This window comes from Rattus norvegicus, chromosome 17 (genome assembly GCF_036323735.1).
Source record: "Rattus norvegicus strain BN/NHsdMcwi chromosome 17, GRCr8, whole genome shotgun sequence".
In the NCBI taxonomy this organism is placed as follows: domain Eukaryota; kingdom Metazoa; phylum Chordata; class Mammalia; order Rodentia; family Muridae; genus Rattus; species Rattus norvegicus.
Window position 1 is genome coordinate 40,376,243 of NC_086035.1, and position 18,734 is coordinate 40,394,976.

Here is an 18,734-nt window from a genome sequence, read left to right on the forward strand (position 1 = left end):
GTGACAGGAGACACACACACCCATATGCACATGATCATACACATACAAACATATAAGAAAATAGAAAAAGAAAAAAATAAAATAATTTGTGATCATGATAGCTATGGTAGAGAATCACGTGGAGAAGCCATTTAAAAGCATATTGCAAAAGTCTAGAAATGGCTCCAGAATTAGAGGCCCTGGGTACCACTGAAAACTGAGGAAGGTATAGCGGAGGACTAAGCTCAAAATCAGAGTCCCTGGGCACTGAAGACTGAGGAAGCTGTGGCAGAGGAGTAAACCCAGAAGGCCCATGTGAAAGGAGGAGGCAGGAGTTGGTCTCCGGCTCTCTCCTTCCCTGCCTTCTTGGGCACTGGAGACTGAAGAAACCCCATCTGGACAGCATCAGGTGCAGTTGAAGGCTCCAGCAAGCCCCACACTGAAGTCAGGAACACTCTATCACATTCTAGCACATTCTGTCTGCAGAGTAAACTCCTTCAGCTCCTCCCACATCTGTCTGCCAAGCGTCAACCTCAGGCAACCATCTTCCCACAGACAAGAAATAAGAAGGATGTAAAATCATCCCAGCCCAGAGATGGGAAAAGACTCATTTGTGTGACTGAAAAGCTACAATTACTTCCTGATGTGATCAACTCTAACCAGCTAACAGCCACTACTGAGGCACAAACATTCGAGCCAACCTTCTAGGGACTCACTCTGATGTGAGCAGGCTGTCAGACTCAGCAGGGATTTGAGTAAAGCATCTGTCATAACTGAGGCTGACATACATTACACGTGCACATACATATTACACATGCACCCACATTACATATGCAAGCATACACACGTACATATAAACACAATCTTTTGAGCAGACTTAAAAATAAGGAGAATTCAGAGAAATGTCAGCAATATCAAAACCGACTTTAAAAATATAAGCTAATAAACTGAGCAAAGGAAAGGAAAGGGAAGGGAAGGGAAGGGAAGGATCGTCTCTCCTATGAACAGAGCATGGGATGCAGTAGGCCTTCGTCCTCCTTCCTCCATCTTGGTCCCAGGGAAGCAATGGGGCTTCTGAAAGGCAAATGTGCCTGGCCGGCTGTGGTGCAAGAGCATCTTTGCTGGCTACCAGCAAGGTCTTGGAAACCAAAGAGAACACACAGCTCTTCTTACAATTAAAGGCATTCCTGCCTGAGATAAAACTGAATTCTACTCAGGCAAGAAATGTGCTTCTGTTTACAAAGGAAATAAAAAGCAACACAGTGACTCCTGGAGGTAAACAGACCAAAAGAGGCCTGAGGAAAGGAAGCTTGAGACCACGGCAACAGTGGCAGGTTCCTGCTGCAGTCTAGTGCAACCTCTGCAAAGGACCATGGACCCAGAAACCACGGAACGCTGCACCCTCATAGATTTAAACTAATAAAAAGTAAACAAACAAAAGTGGCAGAGAAAAGACTAGAATATAATTTTAACTTTACTTTTTTAATTCTAAAAACACCAAACCAGTCTAGGGAACTAAAGACTTGATAGATTAAGAAATGAATTGGGAGACATTTGGATCTGAAATCCAAATGAAATCTGAAGCATTCTTCCAGAAGTTGGAGCAAAAGGACAAGAGAAGGAACACTAGAAGAGGGGGAACAAAGATAAAAATTTAACCACCCAAAAGGTTTGCTTTCCAACAGAAATTCAGGAAAAAATATACGCACAGTAGAGAGGAGAGAAGTATCAGTATCATAAGAAACAAAATATATAACTAATACAGGAAAACACTGAAAAGCACTGAAAGACGTGAGTGCCAGAAATAACCAATAAGATCAATGATGAAGTCAGATCACTCAAGTTAACAAAATTTTAATATTTGATTTAATATTTGATTAAAAGAGGTGCAGAAGAACACGGTTGTTTAAGGCCTTATACTTCCATAAGAAAAGGTTAATCAGGGCAGTGGGACGGTTTGATCCTGGGACCCACAGTGAAAGGAGAGAACCCTCACATGTGCATGCGCCCCACAGAACGCATACTCATGCACAGGCACACACACAAGGCAGGCACACGGCAAGTGTTCACCTTAACCTCACCTGTATCACCTTTATCGGTATGGGTAACATACATTTCTCCTGCTGTAAAATCCCACTGAATTTCTTTATCATCATTAAGGGAAAACAAGTTTAATGAGGCGGGGGACAGAATCAACCGTAGCCTGGCCTCATGTTATAACTCGTGAACGTGTGTAGAACCTGAGGGCTGTCAGATACACACTGCCCTTTTTAACTTTATTTTTCTGTCATTAATAAACACTATTCTGGTCCCTGTGTGCACATGCCACCGTGAATTAATGAACTACATAATGATCTTTGGGACAGTGGGGCACAGCCCTGTGTCCTAACGGCAGCCTTGCAGTGAGCAGCACTGAGCTTGCACAAGCAAGCATTCTAACACTTCAGCACTTCAGCTTCTTTATCAATGGGATAATGGCAGTGATAACTACATCTGCCTCATGCAGCGGCTGGGAGCAGCAACGAGACTGTACACCTCACATGCTCAGGGCAGCCCTGGAACATAAGTACCCAGAAATGGTAGTCAGGAGGCTCGAAGTGCTGATCAGAATTGCATAAAAAGTTTCCCATGGACACTCCTCTGCCCCAAAACCTGTGTGTGCCCTGATTCTTCTCCAGGTTGTAACAAGGACCCATAAAGGAGGAAGGCAGGGTTGGGGATGTAGCTCAGTGGTAGAGCGCTTGCCTAGCAAACACAAGGCCCTGGGTTCAGTCCCCAGCTCCGAAGGAAAAAAAAAGGAGGAAGGCATAGAACATGAAGGAGGAGGCTGAGGCAGGAGGGTGGTGAGTTTGAGGTCCGCCTGCACTACACAGTAAATAGTTATCTCAAAAAGAAAGAAAAAAGAGGGGAATGGGAGAAGGAAGAAAAGTAAAGAGAAAAAGGCAAGAAAGAGGACAGAAGGAAAGAGGAAGAGGAGGGAAGAGGGACAAAAGAAGAGGTAAAGAGGAAAGGCAAGCATGGAATATTTATATGGCGAAGGCTCTGAGAAAGCTGGAGGAGAAGCTCAGTAGGGAGGGGTAGCACTTTGCTGCTTTGCTGTGCAAGCATGAGGATCTTAGTTCTTATCCCCAGAACCCACATAATAAACCAGACGTGGCCATGGGCACACCTGCAACCCCAGCACTGTGAGGCATCAGCTAAGGAAGATTGCTGGGTGCTGTTGGCCAGCAACCTAGTTACAAGTTTACTGAGAGACTCTGTCTCAGGGAATAACACAAAGGGTGAAAGATCAAGACACCCAATGTCCTCCTTTGATCTCTGTATCATGTGCACCAGAGTGTATACACACACACACACACACACACACACACACACACACACACACACACACGCATACTATGCACACACATATACACAAGCATGTGTGCCTGCAAAGACTTCAGAATCTTTCAAGTAGAAAATGTGGCTTAAATTTAAACAACCCATTTCCCAAATTTATACTTTTTGAGCATCAAACTTTTATCATTACAAACATCTAGCAAAAGTCTTTGACTGTCTGCACCACAAAGTCCACATTAGGAAATGACATGGTTAAGAGCTTTCTCTTAGCACCTGCCCAGCCACTCTGCATAGTAGGCTAGAGTGGTATTAGTCACCAGCCCGAGGGGCTGCAGCCTCAGAACCTGTCCTGGGGATAAGTGTGGAAACACCTTGTTTCTGTCCTGTGGCACCAATCCCCTTTGGAAAATGGCTCCTCTGGCTGCTTCCATGCTGTTAAGCAAAGCGGAGCCTATGAGGACCTAGCTACGGTGAGGAATGAACTTGTAAAGTGAGGGCACCTGTCTCACAGCGAGAGGTGGCAGCCTTCAAAGGCAGTGAAATCGGACCAATTTTGGATTACCATCCAATTGTATAGGATAGAAATAAGTGGAAACCCTCTAAATTTAGGATGCTCGGGTCTTTATAGATATTTTATCTTTTTCTTTCTCCCCTCTGTGGTAGCACACAGACAGCATGCTGATCTCCAATAAAGGTTCTATCTTGGGCTGAAAACAGCTAGGGCAGCAGAGAAGAACAAAAATAGAGTGAGATGTAAAGTAGGCCATGGTCTCAGAAAAGCCAGCATGTTGTGTTGGGGGAAAATATCTCTGCCTGTCTTATAGTAGCAGATTCTCCCCAACCTTGTTGAATGTACGCCGGGCAGGGAGGCTTTTGTTGTTCTCGGGATGCTGCTACATTTTATACAGACAGCATAGACATAGAGGCCCAAGAAAAGACTTCATGCCAACAAGGAAAAAACATCAATATTTACATGGCAAAACATGTGTTGGCATTTTTAGGTGGTGGAAGGAATTTGCCCGCTGATGAAAAAGAGAAATTGGTTCTGCTTTACCAAGGCAAACATCTGCATAAAGTCAGAATTATGACCTTTGGAAGCAAAGCAATAAATTCAGAGCAATTGGTACCAAGGAGAGAGAATGCAGCTGCCCTGGGCTTGGCTCAGCATGTGGTACCCAGCAGGCACTCAGGGGTGCTTATAAGTGACGCAGCATCTAGAAATGAATAGGGCTCCGAAACCTAAAGACATGGAGGAGAGATTGCACCCAAGGTGTGTGAGATCTAGGGTATTCACAAAGCTGCTCAACGAATAAATAAGGACAGCTGGGGGTGGTACTTCATGCCTGTAATAACAGCACTTAGAAGACTGGGAAAGAGGATTACTACAAGCTAAAGGCCAGTCTGGGTTATACACAAAGCTCTAGGTTAGCCTGGGCTACACAATGATACTCTATACTTTAAAAAAAAAAAGTCAGTAAGAGTCTGGTCATGTAATGCATAGATGCATGAACTAGAGGTCAGTCTCACAGATAGCATCTATCCCAGTGTTCTCTGGATGCTGAAGATGGCTGGCCGGTGTAAGAATGGAGGAGAGCGACTGGGACATCAGAGTAAGGAAAAAAAGTGGCTGAAATGACTCCTCCCCACTGACAACTGGAAGAGGAGATACTGGAGTGAACAGTGGAGAAGATGAGGCCTCTCTAGAAGGCAAGACATCAGCACACAACCCTGAAGGAAGACAGGCCGCCACATAACTGGATAGCATCTCATTCCTCCCAGAGACCCGAGGCAGGTATTCACACCTCCGAGCCTGTTGCATATCAACCGTGGCATTTCAGGAACTGTTGGCTAATGCATTGCCCTTGGACTCTGGATAGACTGCTTTCTCCTTCCCCATTCCCAGGCCACGTGATAAACTAGGGAAATGTTACACTAAGAACTTGAAAACTTAGCTTGTAAAATATCAGATCAGTATCTAGCACTGACTTGTTGCCTAGGTTAAGAATTATAACATGTGGCGGTTTGAATACGCTTGGCCCCTGGGAAGTGGCACTATTAGAAGGTGTGGCCTTATTGGAGGAGGTGTGGACTTGTTAGAGGAAGTGTGTCACTGTGGGGTGGAGCCTCCCATGCTCAGGCTTTGCCCAGTGCAGAAGAGAGCCCCCCTCCTGGCTGCCTGCAGGAGAGAGTTTCCTTCTCACTCCCTTTGGATCAAGATGTTCTTTATCTATACACAGTAGGAGAGAGTACATTCTTGGCTTTTCTGGAATGGTATTCCTGCTTCATTTTCCACCAAAAACACCTTGAACTTGTGGGAATCTCAAATGCCACCTGTACAACACAATGACTAAGTTGAACAATACCCAGGGTTTATAAGAAACACATGCCTACATAATATCATGAGTCCCAAATATCTACTTAAAATGAGTTCTTGAAATATAGCTTTGCAAAGGTTTGAAAATCCCTATGTAGATTGGTACCTGGCCTAACTATCATTAGAGAGGCTTCTTTGGCAGCAATGGAAGCAGACACAAAGAACCACACTCAAAGATTACACAGAGCTCAGGGAACCCCGAGGAAGAGAGGCAGGCTGGACCGTTGGAGCCAGAGGAGTCAAGGGCACCAGGAGAACATCGCCCACAGAATCAGCTAAGCATGTGTTCATAGGAGTTCACGGAGACTGAAGCAGCAATCATGGAGTCTAATGGGTCTCTGCTAGGTCCTGCCTACATGCTGTGGCTGCTTAGCTTGGGGTATTGTGTGGGACTTGTAATAACTGGAGTCGGGTGTCTCTGACTCTGCCTGCTCTTGGAGCTCTTTTCCTCCTACTGAGTTGCTCCTTCCAGCGTGGATATGAGGGTCTGTGCCTACACTTGTTACGTTTCTGTTACGTGTTTTTCCAGTTGATATCACTGGAAAACCTGCTCTTTTCTGAAGAAAACAGAGGAGCAGTGGACCTGGGAGAGGACAGGTGAGGGCTGTGAGGAGTGGAGGGAAGGGAGGCTGTGGTCAGGATGTATTGTGTGAGGGAAGAATAAATAAAGAGAAAGAAAGAGAACCTCTATGTAATTCAACACGTCACATTCTTCTCCTTTGTGGATGAGGGACTACGAAGTTGTGATGCTTAATCCTCACCATTAACTTGAGTGGGTCTGTGATCACACGGAAGTCACATGTCTGGGTGTGCCTTTGATGGAGTTTCCGGAAAGGTTTAACTTGAGCTGAGAGGACCAGTAGGCAGCATCACCGTGGTGTGGTCCAGACTGAGTAAGAAAGCAGAAGTGAGGTGCACAGCAGTGTCACCTCCCTGCTTGCTGACTACACACTCAGTGTGACCAGATGCCTGTGATCTGTTCTTCGTTGTCAACTTGACTATATCTGAAATTAACTTGAACCCAGTAGCTAGGTAACTGTGACAGATTTTTCATAGTTGAATTGTTTGAGTTGAAAAGACTCTCCCTAAATCTGAATATTCTGTAGTAAGAAAATCCACTTTAAGCCTGGGCCACACCTTCTTTCTGGTGGCAGCCTTGTAAAGAACATACAAGAAGGAAGCTCCTGTTTGCCCTCATTCTCACTGCTCATTCCCTCCTTGGTATCAAGTACGCTGAAGACCTCTGAGACATCCAGACTCACGGACTGACAACTTGATTCTTGGACTTTCCATTGTTAGACAGTCACTGTTGAACTAGCAGGATCACTGACTAAAAATCATTCTAATCTCTCTCTCTCTCTCTCTCTCTCTCTCTCTCTCACACACACACACACACACACACACATACACACACACACACACACACACTCCTGTCAGTTTTGTTCCTCTAACAAGACTCTGTTCCTCGAGTTCCTGCTGCTGTCCCTGTGCCCTTAAATAGTGTATGCAGAATAAGCCCCTGATGGCTTGGCAGTTAAAAGCACTTGCTGCTCTTAATGCGACCAGGTTCAGTCCCTAGCATAAAAATTGGCTCATGACTGCTCTTAACTCTAGTTCCAGAAAATCCATTGGCCTTTTCTGGTCTCCACTGGTACCAGGTGCACATGCATTATACATACATGTACACACATAGGCAAATATAAAAAGGAAGGGAGGAAGGAAGAGAAGAAAGGAGGGGGAAGAAGAGAGGAGAGAGAGAGACTGAAGGAAGGAGGAAGGGAGAAAGAAAAGAATGGAGGAGGGAAGGGAAGAGAAAGGGAGAGGTGGAGAGGGGGAAGGAGGAAGGAGGAAGGAAATGGAGGGAGGGAAGGATAACTAACACACTGTCCAAACTTTGGATCACACAAACATTAACCACTAACAGAATTTCCTACAGAAGCCCCAGCCCAGCATCAGCTATAACACAACACTCTATACCACACACATTAGTAAGACAGTGAGATATGAAGTGAACTCTTTCCTGAAAAAGTACTGATGGCTGAGGTGTGGCTCGGTGATGATGCACAGACTGACCACATGCAAAGTCTTGGGTTCTATTCTCAGGATGAAAGCATAATGGCTGTTTGTTCCTTATTATATTCACCCAGCTTAATTTTTCAGTGTTTCATCACTAAAGTCAATAACAATGTGCATACTCTAAAACTAATTTTGTTAAGAGAAGTTGAATTATACAATTAAACATGCAAGAACTTAGCAGCTCTGACAATAGTAAAATATTATCATATGATATGTTGATCCTATGAGTGGTGGGGTAAGCTAATACCCAGTCATTTAGGAAACTGGTATTTAGTGAAATAGACTTTGGCCCATTGACATGTGGCAATGATCATTGAAGAAACAGAAAACGCGTATCTCCCATTCATCCAACGAGTGGGGTAGCAAGAGCTACCAGCAAATCCTGTTACTTCAGTTTATGAAGCAGACTCCGATCACCTTGGTGCCTTCCCATGTGCACCTTCCAAGACACAATGTTCCTTTCACAGTTAGGAGTCTGGAGAGTTTGTTTTCCAAATGTGCTTCGGGTTTTATCCAGAGTTTCTTGTGACAGAGAACCATGTGAGTGCCTGAGCTGATTCATGATTGACACTCAGGCCCTGGCTCACATGACATGGCTTTTGAGGATGAATTGCTGCAACTCTTCACGCTTGTGGTGACACAGGCAGACCATGTGCAGGCTGCAGGTATTAGGAAGCTCAAGAGCGTGCTATTCAAGGGCAGTCACACAGCAAAGTTGCAACATTCAAGCATCCTCTACCAATGCTGCGCCTACCCTTGTCGGGAGTCTAAATACACAATTGTTCATGCCAGGTACAAAACTACCATGGAACAAAGCATAATAATACAGCCAGAAGGTGCATAATACTGGGACCCATGTGCGCATGCGCACGCACGCACACACACACACACACACACACACACGCACACGCACACACGCACACACGCACACACGCACACACGCACACACGCACACACGCACACACGCACACACGCACACACGCACACACGCACACACGCACACACGCACACACGCACACACGCACACACGCACACACGCACACACGCACTGGAGAACCACGATCCTCCAGAAAATCACCTTTGCCTTTCAATTCACACTAATACTTTGCTTTTAAAAGTACTTTTTGTTATCAGGCTAATGTACCTCACAACAGTCTAGGCATCTTTCTTCGCAGCCTTCTTGATATTTCCAACTAAATGACTATGTTTTTTCAGTTATTCCCTACAATGATAGCAATGAATATTACCAGGCATCCAAAATGCTGTCTCAAAACAATCATCATGGTGTTTTTGCTCACAGTGGTGAGTACGGCTAGTTAACACCTCTAAAAGCTGTCTCTCCAGGCACTGCAGCACAAGGACAGAGACAGCCAGCGGTGGTGGAGGCTGCTCTCACAGGCAGCACTGAAAACAGTCCACACACCCCCTTCATCAATCACTCACCCATCTTACTTTGCATCTCCGCTACAAAAGAAAATGGGATTTGGTTCCCTGAAGAAATATGTCACTGCTCTGCCTGAATTATTAAGCTCTACTGTTACAGAGAGAAACAGAGTCAAGGAAAGGGAAAAATAAAATTAGAGCCAGGCTGCCATCTACAGTCAGAAGGCAGCATTGCTGGTGCTTACAAAAGCAAGACATGTGTGTGACTAAAGTAATAGCCAGTTTTTAAAACACTGTAAGGAGAACAGTATACAGGTAAAGAAGGCTGGGTGAAATATTTGTATATAGCTTTAACATATACTAGAAAATAATCTTAAATGTTCACCATAACCCTAAAATTTAAGGCTTTGAAATCCCAAACAGCCTCCTCGCTTTAGACACATGTTTCAGCAGGAAAGACAATAAGAATTTCATCCCTAAATGAAGCTCTTGGACATTTTACTCATTATCTTGATCCCCTGCGTCCTGCGCACTCTTGCTGCATGTGATTTCTCTTTGTTTTGCTTGAGCCCTCTAGAAACCTGAGCATCGAGAAGCACGCACTTGGAACTTTAGTTCCAATTACTAAGACAGACGGCATTCAAGGAAAAGGCAGCTCTGATTGTAAGTGAATACAGGGGCTGAGTCAGGGAGACTCACGTGACCTTTTAATCTGGATTTCTTATAGCAAAGGACATTGCAGGGTCTTTAAGGAGAAGTTGCTTGAATTTCAACCACACACACATGAACTAATACACATATATTTAGCAAGTGGCAGCTTCAACTTCAGAAATGTGCCTTTTCTTTCATTTGTCATGGAAAATAAATGGTTTTGGAAGTCAAGGTTTATGGGGGGGAGGATCATGTGTAGAAAAATATACATAAATGTTTCATCTCAGCTTTTCAACGAGTCTTCTAAATCAGCAACATCGCCCTTATGTGGAGGAGGAAAAGCAGTCCCTCAAACCTTCATTTGAAAGAGGCTCACAGAATTTCGGGGAACAGTGAACTAGAGCCCTTTAAGAACCTGTGGCCTCACATTACAAAGCTAGCTTAGGACAGGACACTATCTACAGCAACTTCACGTTCTCCCTCGACCAGGCATGGGCCAATGAAGGGGGCCACCCTTTCTCATCACACCTTCAAAACCACTTTCTTCAGTATTAAAGACGGTTGCTATTTTCATGCCCAAAGACAGAAATATAAGACTCCTTGTAAATTCCCACAAAAGGCAAGATTCTGTTCCTCCAACTTGCCAGTACAGCCTGCTTCCCAATGAAGTGAATAGTAATCCATCGATCTGTGGTCCAGCTTGCACAGGGACAGTAGGAAGCTGGGAGACTTAAGATGGACACACTGCAGGTTAGAATTACAACTTCCATACACATACAAGAGCCACACAGACAAAGAGTGAATGGTATCTTCTCTCTTTAACTAAATCATGTATTACAAGCTTTAAATGGGCCCAGTTTCTTAGTGGGTTTAAAGTATAACAGAGACTCAGCCATCCTTAATGTCTGCCATTTATTTGGCCAATATTTATTTAAATGTCTTGATTCTATTAGACCTAGGCTAGCACTGAAAAGTGTTTTAAAAAGAAGCTAGATACAGCAGCTTATGCCAAAACTCAGAAGGATAAGGCAGGAGGATTACCATGAGTTTGAGGCCAGCCTAGACTGCATACTGAGTTCCTAGTCAACCTAGAGTAAAGCCTTGTCTCAACAAAACACCAGTAAGCTGCAGTCCATTCACAGTCTTAAGGCTTTAAAAATGTAATACGTGTTTATCAAAATAAAGCCTCCATTGTTTTTAGCTTTCAAAAATGGCCTGGTTTTCCCAGCTAAGGTTTTTTTTTTTTTTTCTGTCCTTCTTACAGTAGGCACCCAATAGTACCAGCCACCCATACTTCATTCTGACTTCCCAGACAACTGCTCTCTGGAAGGAACGGACAGGCTATGGATATGCAAAGTAGTGAGGGAAATTACAGTGTGAGCCCACAGTTACCAGGTGGGACCCCAGCAAGCCACACTGCTACTAATCTCCACAGGAGACTGGACAGCCATGCATTTACCCTGTGCCTTTGTCTGCTGCAGCCCTGGGGCGTGAACCTAGGGTCTCATGCAGATCAGACAAGTGTTCTACCACTGAACTATATGCTCAGCCCTTCTTGTGTTATATTTTGAACCGTGGGCTCATTTAAACTCTCTAGCCTAGCCTTGAACTTGAGATCCTACAGCCTCAGGCTCAGTCTCAGCCTCCTACTGTTTCCAGCCAGCCTGAGTCAAGTATCTCTCTCCACTTTTATGAGCCATCCTATTGAGAATACACTTGAAATAAGCCAAATAGAGCCCTTCTCTACAAACGCCTAGTGTGAAAGTTCACCATTTCGTCACGCTTGTCCTCACCTCAGGATGCCTTCGCTTCACACTAATGGATTCTCAGAGCAATGCAATTTGCTTTGGATTTTGTATTGGGGTGTGTGTGTGTGAGTGTGAGTGAGTGTGTGTGTGTGTGTGTGTGTGTGTGTGTGTGTGTGTGTGTTGAGACCCAAAGGGCCTGGAATTCACTATGTGGCATAGACTGGCCTCAAACTCCAAATCGATCCCCCTGCCTCCACCCCCCAAGTGTTGAGATTACAGGCAGGCACTACCATGGCTTGCTCAAAAACTTTTAAATTTATCTAATAGCTTGCTCTTATAAAGTTTATGTGTGCTCAATATTCACTTAGATATCAGAACATCGTTTCAGGGAATGTGAGGTGTGAACACAAGCAGATCATGTGTGCAGACAAGGGTAGACCCTCAACCCACAGAGGCCAGTGTCAACAGTGTTAAACAAAGTGTACAAGCACCAAGCAAGCACTCTCAGTGGGTACCCAGGATGGCAATGTTCCCCTTTGTCCTACTAAGGCTGCCTTAAAACAGGAGCCCAGTGTTAGAAACAGCTGCTTCTCGTCTGTCCAATGGAAACCACCTTTGAGCAACATCACATATGACAAGACAAAAGGGAAGACGCTCTGTGATCCTGGAGAAATGAGCATTTTAGGATAAGAAGGAAAACTGAGAGGCTGGACAGATGATGGCTCGGTAGTGAAAGACCACTTACTACTTTTCCAGAGGACCCGCATTCAATTCTCAGAGTTCATACGCACTTCCCAGCACCCACAGATATCTGAACTCACATGCACATAACCCCCCCAACATGCACACCTATACCATAAGTAAAACTAAAAGATTTTAAAGTATGAATTAAAATGGATCCACATTCTGACGAAGATAACAACCTGACACCACAATGACTGTGAGACCGTTCGTTGACCTCAGCTCACCGTTGTCTGGAATTGCTTGGTGGGAATTCTTCGACTTCACACTTTGTTTCACTTTCGTGGGTTTTTCTGAATTTGAGTCTTTCTTCCCTTTCCTCTTCAGAGGCTGAGGAGATGAGTTATCACTGGAGCCAATGGTTGACTTAGATTGTCGGTAATTCCCCTAAAAGACAAAAGATTGGACCTTTACAATTGACTGGTGGACTCTCAGAGCTATTCCCAGTACATTCACGTGGTTAACTAATGAGCCCAGGGCCCTGAATTAGATTCCAAATGTTTGTCTTGGTACCACACTAACTGCAAACACACCTTCCTAGAGGCAGGCAGAAGGTCTGGCAGAGGAGGAAGACTAAAAATAATCACCCACATTGGCAATTCCTTCACAGGTGCCAGGTGTGAAACAAAACTTCTTCCCCTGGGGCTGGGGCTGGGGCTCAAAGCCACAATATTTGCCTGGCACTTGGTGAAGCCAAGATTTCATCACCATGGCACACAGAGACAAACAAAAACAAAGCCATCTCCTGGCTGGGCAGATATATGGCTGAGTCAGTAAAGTGCTGGCCCACACATGCAGGAAAAGCTGAGCGCGGAGGCTGCACTTGCAGTCCCAGCACTGGGAAGGGATCCCCAAAACCAACATCAGTCGTTGACCTCTGGCCACATGCATGAGCACACACGATTGCTTCATCAGCTGAATGTGTCTGTATACTGTCACAGGAGGAAGGGGAAGGTGTGTAAATTGACTCCGATATTGCCTGAGGGTAAGGGTCTGGTGTTTTCTCTAAGATCAGAGGATATAGATGCATGTAAAGATACAAAGTCATTGAGATTGCAGACTGGTAAAACCATTCTGGAAATCAGTCTGGAGGTTCCTCAGAAAATTGGACATTGAACTACCTGAGGATCCAGCTATACCTCTCTTGGGCATATACTCACAAGGTCCCCCAACATATAAAAAAGACACGTGCTCCACTATGTTCATAGCAGCCTTATTTATAATAGCCAGAAGCTGGAAAGAACCCAGATGCCCTTCAACAGAGGAATGGATACAGAAAATGTGGTACATCTACACAATGGAATATTACTCAGCTATCAAAAACAATGACTTTATGATTCATAGGCAAATGGTTGGAACTGGAAAATATCATCCTGAGTGAGGTAACCCAATCACAGAAAAACACACATGGTATGCACTCATTGATAAGTGGCTATTAGCCCAAATGCTTGAATTACCCTAGATGCATAGAACACATGAAACTCAAGACGGATGATCAAAATGTGAATGCTTCACTCCTTCTTTAAAAGGGGGAACAAGAATACCCTTGGCAGGGAATAGAGAAGCAAAGATTAAAACAGAGACAGAAGGAACACCCATTCAGAGCCTGCCCCACATGTGGCCCATACATATACAGCCACCCAATTAGACAAGATGGATGAAGCAAAGAAGTGCAGGCAGACAGTAGCCGGATGTAGATCTCTCCTGAGAGACACAGCCAGAATACAGCAAATACAGAGGCGAATGCCAGCAGCAAACCACTGAACTGAGAATAGGACCCCCATTGAAGGAATCAGAGAAAGAACTGGAAGAGCTCGAAGGGGCTCAAGACCCCTTATGAACAACAACGCCAAGCAACTAGAGCTTCCAGGGACTAAGCCACTACCTAAAGACTATACATGGACTGACCCTGGACTCTGACCTCATAGGTAGCAATGAATATCCTAGTAAGATCACCAGTGTAAGGGGAAGCCCTTGGTCCTGCTAAGACTGAACCCCCAGTGAACGTGATTGTTGGGGGGAGGGTGGTAATGGGGGGAGGGTGGGGAGGGGAACACCCATAAAGAAGGGGAGGGGGAGGGACTAGGGGGATGTTGGCCCAGAAACCGGGAAAGGGAATAACACTCGAAATGTAAATAAGAAATACTCAAGTTAATTTAAAAAAAAAAAGATACAAAGTCATATCAGAAATAGGGGTGTGGCTCTGTGATAGAGCACTTGCCAAGCACGTGTAAGACCCTGCATTCAATCTCCAGCACTGCAAGAATAAGGTAAATAAATAAATAAATAACTCAACCAAACTGGTGCAATCTTTATGCAACATCTGTACTGTGCTACTATCTGAAAATAAATGTAGTAATATTAAATAAACAAATATGCCTGGAAGCTTATTATAACTGCTCGTTTTAAACATTTATATATTCAGTCACCCAAAAACATTTAAATGGTTTTAGCCATCACCCAATTAAGAATAGAAAAAAAACCATCTTACAAATGAAGTTATTTATGCTATTTTGTCACAGCCTACAAGAAAATGAATTATGCATAGATTTATTAACAGTATGAAAACTTGTCCAAATCTATAACATTTTTGCATAATTTAATTTCTCATTCCAACTGAAATGTAGACATCCAGTTTCCATTTAATTATTGATCTACAAGCAGAGAGTTATTTTTTTCTTTCCTATTTTTCAGTACAGTCACTGTTTGGAGAAGAAAGATAGACAGCAGACAGCAAGACAGGAACAGAGCTTCTGAAGTCACTAGGCAAGACCTAGACTGTGGTTTGTATTCAGCGAGGTCAGGACATCCTGAGATTTGAACACTGTAAAACTCATGTAACAGAAACCCTTTACAGACAGTCCGTGCCTTTCTAAAAGGTTTGGAGATGCTGTTAAACTTGGAAGGACTCTATAGAAAACCCAGTGGGTAAGGGAGTTGAGTACCAGCAAAGGCAGTGTTACTACTCTCTGGGAAAACATCACTCACCAGCAGGAGTGTGTGACAAGAAAGAACAGAGACATCATTGTAGAATGCCAGAGGTTAATAAACTTACCTCATTTCTAAAAGGGACACTCAGAGAGGTGGTTTAGAGAACATTAAGTAGGATGGGGTGGGGGCTGGGAGGTGTCTCAATGGGTAAATGTGCTAATGTCACCTGAAGAAATGAAAAGACTTCCTCTTGAGATAGACCAGAAGTAAACCAAGTAGGAATTCTACACTTCTTTCCCTGTGTCTTCCAGTTCTGTGGTTTGTGGTCTATGGCATATCTGTTGTCTGTCTGTTGTGTGTGTCTGTCCCTGTTGCCTGTCCTAAGACCTTTGTACTATATTTATTGAACAGCATAGAAAATGTGGTATGGGAAGGGAAGAGTGAATTCTTTTTGCAGAAATCTTTAGCAGAGTTTTACAAAGAAATTACTTTACTGGCCCAGAATAACACTCAGAACTGCAAACAGACATTATCAACCCATATCCGCATAAATGTTTTCAACATTTATGGTGAATATTTGTGACTTCCAAACTGTTGACTTCTTTTAGAAATGATAAGCCACAACACACACACACACACACACACACACACACACACACACACACAATTCCTGATGGTCAGGGGCAGAGAAGAGGACATAGTTTAAGATTAAAGAAAGCCATGCATTTAGCATTGTCTACTGGAAAGAATTCATTTTCTCCAGGCATGATGTCTCTCCTGCCCTGTTTTCTCTCCTGCTGTCCATCTCTGTCTCCCTTGCCCTCTCTATGCATGTGTGTGGGAGAGGTGTGCACCCCTGGATGCATATAGAGGCCAGAGCTTGACAGGGTGTCTTCTATCACTCTATGTGTCTGTCTGTCTGTCCGTCCATCTTTTTTGGCAGGGTCTCTCATGAATCCTAGTGCTCACCGATTGGCTAAACAAGCTGACCACAAACCCCCTGTGTGTCCCCTGTCTCCATCTCCCTATCACAGGCAATATAAGAACACGCCCCATGTCTGGCTTTTTATGTGAAAAAGATGAAGATCCAAACTCAGGTCATCGTGTTTCCCAGGCAAGACCTTTACCTGCTGGGACATCTCCACTCCTATGCTGAAGTCTTCCAATGTCTGAGGTACTAGAAACATCTACTCTGTGGTGTGGCCCTCGACAAGAGCCATTACAGGCAGCACGTTATGGTTATGTGGGAACAGTCAAGAAGCAGCCAAAATCTACAGGGTGCCTTGCAAAAAATGGTACCAGAAGCTACTTTAGTCACTGGCCTCCCTATGCCTCACATGCTCCCCCTCAGCCACTGGCCTCCCTGTGCCTCACATGCTCCCCCTCAGCCACTGGCCTCCCTGTGCCTCACATGCTCCCCCTCAGCCACTGGCCTCCCTGTGCCTCACATGGAGACCCCTCAGCCACTGGCCTCCCTGTGCCTCACATGCTCCCCCTCAGCCACTGGCCTCCCTGTGCCTCACATGCTCCCCCTCAGCCACTGGCCTCCCTGTGCCTCACATGGAGACCCCTCAGCCACTGGCCTCCCTGTGCCTCACATGCTCCCCCTCAGCCACTGGCCTCCCTGTACCTCACATGCACACTGATAGATCAAATAGGAAAAGCTCCAAATATAGGCTTCAATGACCCCTCCAACCTGTGAAGAGTAGGGTTCCACTGGATTCGATTCTACAGCTCCATGGGCTCTTTCCAGGAAGCTCTAACCAACTCCGGCTTTCTTCCCTTCTCACAAACCCATTTCCAACCCTCTTAAACTTGCACCAAAAGAGTAGGCCATAAAATACCAAGTCTGGGGTCGTTTTGCAAGATTCCCTTGCTGAAAAGCTTCTACAGTGCACACAACCCCATTGCTGCTTCTCTCACATGCACCTACTGATGGCAGATATGAGCTGCCTGTCCTGAGGTCCTCAGGTCATCACGTTTCCCAGGCAAGACCTTTACCCACTGAGTCATCTCCACTCCTATGCTGAAGTGAATGCAATTTGGGGGATAGGAAAATTTCACTTTAGTGTATTTATGATTTGCCTCACAGTGGCTTTGTGATGACTGATTGAGTTATGGCAGCAACTGAGTCTTGAGTCAAATCCCTGGAAATCCTAATATTTAACCCCAAACTACTGACCATAAGATAGATGCATTGACCTGACTTAACAAAAACAAGTCAGTTCCCTTTTCAGCGTTCCTGTCATTTTCACTTCTTTGCCACTAGAGGGCACCCTGATCCCGTGCGGTGGAACAATGGAGTTTTATAAAAATGAATCACTTTTCTTTTTGAGAATAGAATAATAACCTAAAAATATTCCCAGCTTAACAATTTCTGCATTTCTCCCATTTATCAGTTGGTAGGGCATTTTGTACAGTGAATTCTACTAGTGATTTTCTGTCTACTTTTATTCCAAAGTCTTATTCCTCCCCCTCCCTACTCCTCCCACTTCCTTCTCCCCTCCCCACTCTTCTTCATGCACTAAAACAACTAATAGGAAGCTGTGTGCGAGACATACATTCTAGTTCTGTGTCCCCTTTAAGGTCAGTGCCAAGTGAGGCCCACAGAGGCACCTGAGGTAGGAAGCTCCAGCCTCCTGCACAGTCCTCTCACTCACAGCCCTCCCGTGGGGCCAGACAGTTAATGATCTATCAAGCCCAGCATTCTCCAGGGAACCTATTAATTATAGAAAAGGTGTAAATTAGTTCTGTTTAAAACCAAGCTTATGGCTGGGTTTACTGGCATAGGATTCAATGGTTGGCATAGGATACGGTGGTGGCTCACTGCCCGGCATCCACACACACCCGATGTGGGTTGAATGAGAACTCTGTGTACACCAGGCACCCCATGCTCTAGATTGTTCTCTGCTCAGGTGAATACCAACCATACAGCAACAAACCTTCACTTACTTTCTCTTCCCTTGTCCTAACCAACTATCCTTCAACCTCTTCCCTACTTGACATCAAAGGCATAGAAGACTGTGACTGCATAGTCTTCTAGAGAACACTAGAGTGGAGACCTACACACAGTCATGACTTTGAAATCTCTAGCTGCCCAAATACTGCAACTGTGCCGGGGAAGGAACTGCACCAATAGCTGCCGGGCAGGTAAACTGACCGGCAGCAACGCACTCAAAAAGGGTTAGAATAGAGAGCCTCGCATCAGCGCTGCAGCCACGGAGCCCGCCAGCTACCTGCATCCCACACTTAGACTCCCAGTTCCCTGCATCCCACACTTAGACTCCAACCACCCTCTGCCTCTTCTATTCTTCCTCCATCCTGTGTTTGGCATAATGAGCTTTAAAAATTACTAATCAGGGGCTGGAGATGGGGCTCAGTGATTAAGAGCACTTGCTGCTCTTGCAGGAGACCCAGTTGGGTTCCCAGGACCCTTGTCAGCCAGCTCACAAACACCTGTAACTCCAGCTCCAGGGGATCTGACACTCTTCTGGCCTCCACGGGTACCTCTG

At 44.9% G+C, this 18,734-nt stretch overlaps 1 protein-coding gene across 4 annotated transcripts in view; it reads right to left on the bottom strand.

The window, feature by feature from the left end:
- The window catches only part of Dcdc2 (doublecortin domain containing 2), a 185,749-nt gene that overhangs the window by 102,234 nt on the left and 64,781 nt on the right, over positions 1 to 18,734 (bottom strand). For all 4 annotated transcript variants that reach the window (XM_039095510.2, XM_039095509.2, NM_001106110.2 and 1 more), the window contains one exon: positions 12,519 to 12,678. In XM_039095510.2, the coding sequence (XP_038951438.1) occupies positions 12,519 to 12,678 (160 nt within the window). The remainder of the gene's footprint in view (positions 1 to 12,518; positions 12,679 to 18,734) is intronic.